Below are 8263 nucleotides of genomic sequence, written 5' to 3' on the forward strand. Positions count from 1 at the left end.
AAACCTTGTTAATAACTGTGCTAACCACTGTTTCACTTCACACACTATACAATAAAGTGAAGGAAAACAATGGTGAGTGCAGCAGTCAGTCTGGTTGACCAGGCTAATGTAGTGTAGGTGTCACACAGACACACACTAACAGACAGACTTGCAGAAATCTAGTCTTTATTTTTTCAATTTACAACATGCTACAAAACAGTCCACACAATGAATGATCATATCAGCCGACTCTCTGTGGACCTGTAATGGTGTTGGGACTATATGCATGTTATATCTTCAAGGTATCAAATAGACGTGGGACTGCAAACAACCTCTTGCTTTGTGCCTGTGCCCCTTGCAATAACAGTCCTGTAAACCATTAATAAAAATGAGCTATGTGAACTAGTCCTCTTTCTCAGGCACCAGGTCTGCGTCCTGGGGAGTGGCACCATAGAAGGTGCTGTGTGTGTAAACAATAACACGTTTGATGAAGTGTATGTACACTTGAATGGAGTCTTCTATACACAGCTAATGATGGATATGGGATTCATGCCTGTGGGCCTATTGCTGCTGCTTACTTCTAGTAACCTACAGGCCCAACTTCAGTGGGACTGAGATAAACCTTCAGAGAGGTTTCAGAATTCTCTTTCAATTATCTTTGTACTCAAATGCAATAATAGCTCTAACTAAGCTACATTTTCACACACATTGGTAAAAATCAAGTAAAAAATCTGCCATTGGCTAGACTGTCTCAAAAGGTCAAAGGTTTCTTGAAAAGTGTAAACAGTAACACCACATTCACAGAAAATTGGTCAGCCACGGTGATGAGGCGTCCGTAACATTGAAATAGTGACTTGGAGATTACATTGAACATTAGTTAACATAGCTGTATGTAGGGTTTCTTTGAGTGTATATACAGTATATATATATACACATATGTATAAATAAGCCATTTAGCAGACAGTTTTATCCAAAGTGACTTACAGTAAGGCGTTCATATATTTTACATATGGGTGGCCCTGGAATCAACCCTGGCGGTGTAAGCGCCATGCTCTACCAACTGACTTACAGAGGACCACATAAGCTATATCTTGTACTTTTAGCCATGGCGACATAACTATCATATTACATTTACCCACAAGCTTTTTCCTGTGTTGGTGCAATCTTTCTAGTTGCATTCCATACTTTCAACTGTATCAGAACTTATGACGCAAAGAAAAACACATTAGATGACAATAAATGTGCAGGTACATAGTTTGGCAAGTACATTTCACCATGAAGAGTAGACAATGAAAACAGTGCTCACAGAATGCTTATTCAAATCAAGTCATTAAGAAGCACACTCACTCAAGGCATTTGACTGAGTGATGAAGACCATTTGTGTCATCAGCATAATTCATTTATATAAGGTGGGTTGATAGACACTGAGAAAATCCCCCAAAAAATTGTGGGGTTGAGGTGCTAGTTCCTCGTATGCTTCATTCAGATATCGCTCTTGGCAGGTCCCTTCTCATGGGAGAGGGGTCGCATCCAACTATTGTGATGACTCCTTTAAATGCAGTGAGCATGTAATCGTCTATGGGAAAACTGAAAAAAGCTACCAAAAAAAACAGCAACACTGTTTGGACTCCTCTCTTTCTTTCTCTGTTTTAAATGGAGAGGCGCAAGGTGGGATGTGTAGCATCCATCCTGCATTTCCGGGTTGGTTTTACAGCAAGTGATCGCTGTCCATCCAGTAAAGGCTTAACTGTGGCAGCAGGAAGAGAAATAAGAGTCCTTCTTCTGACCCAAGTCAATACCGGTCTCTTCTGTAAAGAGAAAGCAGAGAATTGTCAATCAGACCCATTCAGGAATGCATTGATTCACTACAGTGGAGATTAAATTGACAACTCATGCTAGTAATACTACCATTGCAGACAAAATGTACACTGGCAGCTAAGCTATTGGAGCCAAAGTCTCACCAGTCAAGAATTGAAAGGAGATGCTGTTGTAGTCCTCTGCAACCTTTTGGAACAGCTCATCTGGAATGTGGTTAAAAGACAGTAGGAGTCTACATCTGCATTTTTGGAAATGTCTTATGAGAATGGGTTATAAATAAGGTTACACTATATTTGAAATTAACTGACCATGAGGTGTCACTTACCCACGTTGTTTCCTGTTTTACTGGATGTTTCAAAATGTTTAGCCCCAATCTCTGTAGATGAGAATGGAAAAAAACTAAACATGAGCCTCTTTAAAACAGCCAGTCCTCCTTATACTAATCAAGAGGATGTCTGATTATCATTAGCAATTTACCGTCAGCAAAGTCCTGAACGTCATGGTAGTCTACTTGCCGCAGGCCCCGGTCACTCTCAATCAGGTCAATCTTTGTGCCACACAGGTATATCTTGCAGTGCTTCAATTGAGATCATAGAAAAATAAATACATCTGTGTCATTGTGGGCAGTTACATACATAGGATAACATACTCTCATCGGACAGTTTATTAGGTACACCATCTCATTCATGGAAACAGATCGCTCCTAAAGACAGTGCATTACGTGGCCATGACTTCCTATATAAAGCAGACAGACAGGCATTGAGGCATTCAGTTACTGTTGGATTGAACGTTAGAATGGGCAAAACGTGTCAATCATGTGGGCGAAAACAGCTCGTTGATGAGAGGTCGAAGGAGAATGGCAAGAATTGTGTATGCCAGGGATCATCAACTAGATTCAGCTGCGTGCTGATTTTTTCTTGAGGGGATGGTTGGTTGGCCGGAACATAATTACAAATTATTTCTAGGCTGCAAATTGACCGCAAGAATCCCAAATAGATATAACATTTAACTAAAACAATAATTTCAAACCTTGCTTACATTTGTATATGATCACATCTCCAGTATGCATAGAAATACTTGGGAACAGATTTCCCAATTTAAAATTGCTTGGAGCTGATTTCCTGGTGTTTTTACAGTTATCTCCAACAGAAAACTTGGGGGGGCCAAATAAAACCACCTGTAGGCCAAATTCAGCCCAAGAGCTGCCAGTTGGGGACCCTGGTGTAAGCTAACAGGAGGGCCACAAACAGGTAAATAACGGTGCAGTAAAACAGTGGTGTGCAGAACAGCATCTCGGAATGCAAAACTCCTCAATCCTTTTCACGCATGGGCTATTGCAGCAGATGACAACACTATGAACAAGAAGCGGCTCCAGTGGGCACGTGACCACCAACACTGGACAATTGAGGAGCGGAAAAACATTGCCTGGAACATGACAGCGAGTTCAGTTTACTTGAGTGGCCTGGTCAGTCCCCAGACCTCAACCCAATATGAGATGGAAAGGGCTGTTCACAACATAAATGTACTGCCCTCCAATCTGAAGCAACTGCATGATGCCATCGTGTCAGCATGGACCAACATACCTGTTGAATGCTTCCGTCAACTTGAAGAATGCGCTAAAGAATTTAGGCAGTTCTACATCTACATTTTAGTCATTTAGCAGACACTTATCCAGAGCGACTTACGGTAGAGTGCATACATACTTTTTTCCCGTACTGGTCCCCTGTGGGAATCGAACCCACAACCCTGGCATTGCAAGCCACACGGGACCTGGCAAAAGGGGGACCAACCTGGTACTAGATGGTGTACCTAATAAACTAGTACAGTGCATTAGGAAAGTATTCAGACCCTTTGACTTTTTCCACATTTTGTTACGTTACAGCCTCGTTCAAAAATCAATTAAATTACCCCACCCCCCTTACATCTACACACACAATACCCCACAAGGACAAAGAAAAAAAAACAGGTTAAGAAATTGGGAAATATCACATTTACAAAAGTATTGAGACCATTTAACACAGTAGTTTGTTGAAGCACCTTTGGCAGCGATTACAGCCTAAAGTCTTCTTGGGTATGACGCTACAAGCTTGGCACACCTGTATTTGGGGAGTTTCTCCCATTCTTCTCTGCAGATCCTCTCAAGTTCTGTCAGGTTGGCTGGGGAGCGTGGTTGCCTAGCTATTTTCAAGTGTCTCCAGAGATGTTCGATCGGGTTCAAGTCATGGCCCCTCAAGGACATTCAGAGACTTGTCCCGAAGCCACTACTGCGTTCTCTTGGCTGTGTGCTTAGGGTCGTTGTCCTGTTGGAAGGTGAGCCTTCGCCCCCGTCTGAGGTTCTGAGCAGGTTTTCATCAAGGATCTCCCTGTACTTCGTTCCGTTCATCTTTCTCTCGATCCTGGCAAGTCTCCCATTCCCTGCCGCTGAAAAACATCCCCACACCATGATGCTGCCACCACCATGCTTCAACATAGGGATGCTGCCAGGTTTCTTCTAGATGTGACGCTTGGCATTCAGGCCAAAGGGCTCAATCTTGGTTTCATCAGACCAGTGAATTTTGTTTCTCATGGTCTGAGAGTCCTTTAGGTGCCTTTTGGCAAACTCCAAGTGGGCTGTCATGTGCCTTTTACTGAGAAGTGGCTTCCGTCTGGCCACTCTACCATAAAGGCCTGATTTGTGGAGTGCTGCAGAAATGGTTGTCCTTCTGGAAGGTTCTCCCATCTCCACAGAGGAACTCTGGATCTCTGTCAGAGTAACCATCAGGTTCTCGTGTCACCTCCCTGACCAAGGCGCTTCTCCCCCGATTGCTCAGTTTGGACAGGCAGCCAGCACCAGAAAGAGTCTTTGTAGTTCCAAACTTTTTCCATTTAAGAATGATGGAGGCCACTGTATTCTTGGGGACCTTCAATGCTGCAGAAATGTTTTGGTACCCTTACTCAGATCTGTACCTTGACACAATCCTGTCTCAGAGCTCTACGGACAATTCCTTTGACCTCATGGCTTGGTTTTTGCTCTGACATGCACTGTCAACTGTGGGACCTTATATAGACAGGTGTGTGCCGTTCCAATTCATGTCCAATCAATTGAATTTACCACAGATGGACTCCAATCAAGCTGTAGAAACATTTCAAAGATGATCAATGGAAACATGATGCACCTGTGCTCAATTTCTAGTCTCATAGCAAAGGATCAGAATACTAATTTAAATAAGGCATCTTTTTTCTTTTTAATCCATTTGAACACATTTCTAAAAACCTGTTTTTGCGGTGTCATTATGGGGTATTGTGTGTAGATTGATGAGGGGGAAAATGTATGTAATACAGTTTTGAATAAGGCTGTAATGTAAAAAAAATTACAATTAAAAAAGTCAAGGGGTCTGAATACTTTCCAAATGCACTGTATATGACAATACCCATCATACAATTCCCATTGGCAAGTGAGTTGAGTTTTTATGAGATAGTCTGTAACCTTGTCACAGTTTTGCAGCTCCTTCACCCAGAATCTAGCTCGCTGGAAACTGCTGGTGTCCGTCAAATCTACAGGAGAAAAAGTCACACAAATTAAGGTGAATGACAACATACAATGTTTTGGTTAAGTTTTATGTTGTCACAGTTATGAAAGTGTATTTGACCTAGAATATTTTGTAGTACTAATATTACTATTGCAATGTAAAATCAGCCCATAAAAACAACACTAAAAACAGAACCAGATAAAAACAATAAAAAAAGACACTTAAATGAGTCATCAACTGGGGAAATGCCTCAGTGGCTATTTTCCAAACTGTAAAAGAAAATCCCCCAATGAGAGAAATAAGAGGGGAGGACACTCATATATGCAGAAACATCCATTGCACTCAACAAGAATTTCTACAATTAAACATTTAGGATATAACGAAGCCATTAGTGCTTGTCAGGGACCTCACGATACGACATTATCATGATACTTTGGTACCAATACGATATGTATAGTGATTCTCATGATTCTATATGTATTGCGATTCGATAATGCAATTTTACTGTGATTTGATAATGCAATTTTACTGTGATTTGATGTTCCAAACTTATTGCTCGACACTGAGTATGCAAACATTAAGAACACCTGCTCTTTCCATGACAGACTGACCAGGTGAATCCAGGTGAAAGCTATGATCCCTTATCGATGTCACTTGTTAAATCCACTTCAAAAATCAGTGTAAATGAAGGGGAGGAGACAGGTTAAAGAAGGATTTTTAAACCTGGAGACAACAGACATTGATTGTGTACGTGTGCCATTCAGAGGGTGAATGGTAGTAGGTGCCAGGCGCACCGGATTGTGTCAGGAACCGCAATGGTAGTAGGTGCCAGGCGCACCGGATTGTGTTAGGAACTGCAACACTGCTGGGTTTTTCACACTCAACAGTTTCCCATGTGTATCAAGAATGGTCCACCACCCAAAGGACATCCGACCAACTTGACACAGCTGTGGGAAGCTTGGATTAAACATGGGCCAGCATCCCTGTGGAACGCTTGACACTTTGATGAGTCCATGCCCCAATGAATTGAGGCAGTTCTGAGGGCAAACCGGGGGCCTCAAATCAATATTAGAAAGGTGTTCCTAATGTTTGGTATACTCAGTGTATGTCTGCTGCAGCGAGACAAGAGAAAATTTGCTTCGATCAGTCAGGTAAGTGCTGAAAACAGGTTCTCACTATTTAAAAAGAAGATGTAGAACAAGCTATCGGATGAAAGGAGTAGTTGGAGCAGGTACAGACGACAACCACTAGCTAATGCTACCTACAGTGTTGATACTTGGAGTCAAATATCAATAATAATATAGTCCAAAAATAACATTTCAATATGTAACTATAAATTCCCCCCAATCACTAAACACCATAGTAGCAAAACAAAAATGTAGCGTGATATTGAGTGTCATTCCAAGGGGATAAGAACTTACCATAGCAGACAATGGCAGCCCTGGCTCCTCTGTAGTAGATTCTACTCATAGCCTCGTAGCGCTCTGATCCAGCCGTGTCCTGGGTTGCAGAGAAGGAATCACTTATAGTCTATCCACACATAGCCTGTAGCTACCTCATATCGGGCTACAATGGATTTATTAATTTAATTATTATGCAAAGATAATAATAAACCAGACAACTCCCTACGGAGTATAAAGACTCATGCAAATCTTTTTCCATTTTATAAAGGATGCCAGCAGTCATCCTCACTCACCCATATTCCCAGTGTAACCACCTTGTCTCCCACCTGGATTGGTTTGGCAACAAATGCAGCCCCAATAGTCTATCGAAAAAATAATGATTGCGAGAAAAATATGTAGCATGTACAATTTTGAGAAAGAGTCACACAAAAGCAGAGAGCTTTCCACACACCGCCCTAGGCAATCAACGGATACTCACGTTCTGGTAGGGGCCGACAAGAAAGCGGTGGTGAACATATCTCTCCACAAGGCTGGTCTTGCCCACACTCTCTTTCCCAAGCATAACAACTTTTGCATCCACACGCATGGTCATAGTGCACAGGACCAGGACAATAAAGGAGAGGAGGAGCAGGAGAGGGGTAGACCAGGATGCTGAGTTGCTGTGTAACAGATGAGACAAAAACATAATAGATAGTATGATTAAGAAGTTGGGCACGACAAAACAGTTACTGTATTCCTTCTTTGTCCATGGCATGACATCATGACTTCGATGCAGCATGACTTGGCAGCCACCAACAGTACCAATAACACAGAATGAGTTTGAGACACTGCACTCGAAGTTGCCACAGCAGAATTTTTCTGAAGAGAGCAGTTGGCAGGATACATTTCAAGACATGTCATGACATTTGTGGCAATGTCAACAATTCTAAGAAGTGGACTTTAGCTAAGTTAAAATGGGCATGGGTGTGTAGCTAGAAAAATAGTTAATGCTGCCATTAGCTTAACCATCAACAAATGGTACACACAATTAGCAGACCTGAACGATTACACGAAATAAAAAATAACGTTTCGTTAGCTAGCTTTACAGTAGCATTTATTAGCTAGCTAGCCATCTAACGTTAGCTAATGATGATTTGATAGCTAGCTAGCGAGCTAAAACCAAAACACTTACCTGCTTGATAAACTCAGCTAAATGTGTTCAAATTGAAGAATCAGAGCCGCGTCAGATTAACAGTATAGGTAAATGGTCGAATGGCTCTTAAAATATGAACATTTCGTTAAGAGTTAGCTAGCCAGCCAATGTTTGAGCCACTTGGTGTTGTCAGCAACGTACATTTTAGCTAAAAACTAAAATTACAAGCTACAGAAACATCCCTAACATTTATATAGCCTATGCCATTGCTATGTCATATGGCAAAGCTTACTCGACTTGAACTTCTAGACCTCATTTGTTAGCAAGCAAGCTAAATACAAAAATCCAAGATGCTTTGTTATGAGGCCACTACCTCTTCTTTAAAGTTTTAGGGCAGACTACACCTATGGTGTATGGCCGCC

General features: G+C 41.7%; 1 protein-coding gene across 1 annotated transcript; it reads right to left on the reverse strand.

Annotated features, from left to right (window-relative positions):
• Window positions 1-148: 148 nt before the first annotated feature.
• LOC112228537 (ras-related protein Rab-24) lies at window positions 149-8263 on the reverse strand. Its single transcript, XM_024393940.2, has 9 exons — window positions 7881-8263; window positions 7188-7368; window positions 7003-7071; window positions 6728-6806; window positions 5264-5331; window positions 2275-2374; window positions 2123-2173; window positions 1941-2000; window positions 149-1787 (listed from the first exon to the last, which is right to left on the reverse strand). The coding sequence occupies exons 2-9, from the start codon at window positions 7299-7301 to the stop codon at window positions 1723-1725; spliced, it is 606 nt and encodes a 201-aa protein (XP_024249708.1). The 5' UTR covers window positions 7302-7368; window positions 7881-8263; the 3' UTR covers window positions 149-1722.

Source organism: Oncorhynchus tshawytscha, linkage group LG30 (assembly GCF_018296145.1).
Source record: "Oncorhynchus tshawytscha isolate Ot180627B linkage group LG30, Otsh_v2.0, whole genome shotgun sequence".
NCBI classification, from domain to species: Eukaryota; Metazoa; Chordata; class Actinopteri; order Salmoniformes; family Salmonidae; genus Oncorhynchus; species Oncorhynchus tshawytscha.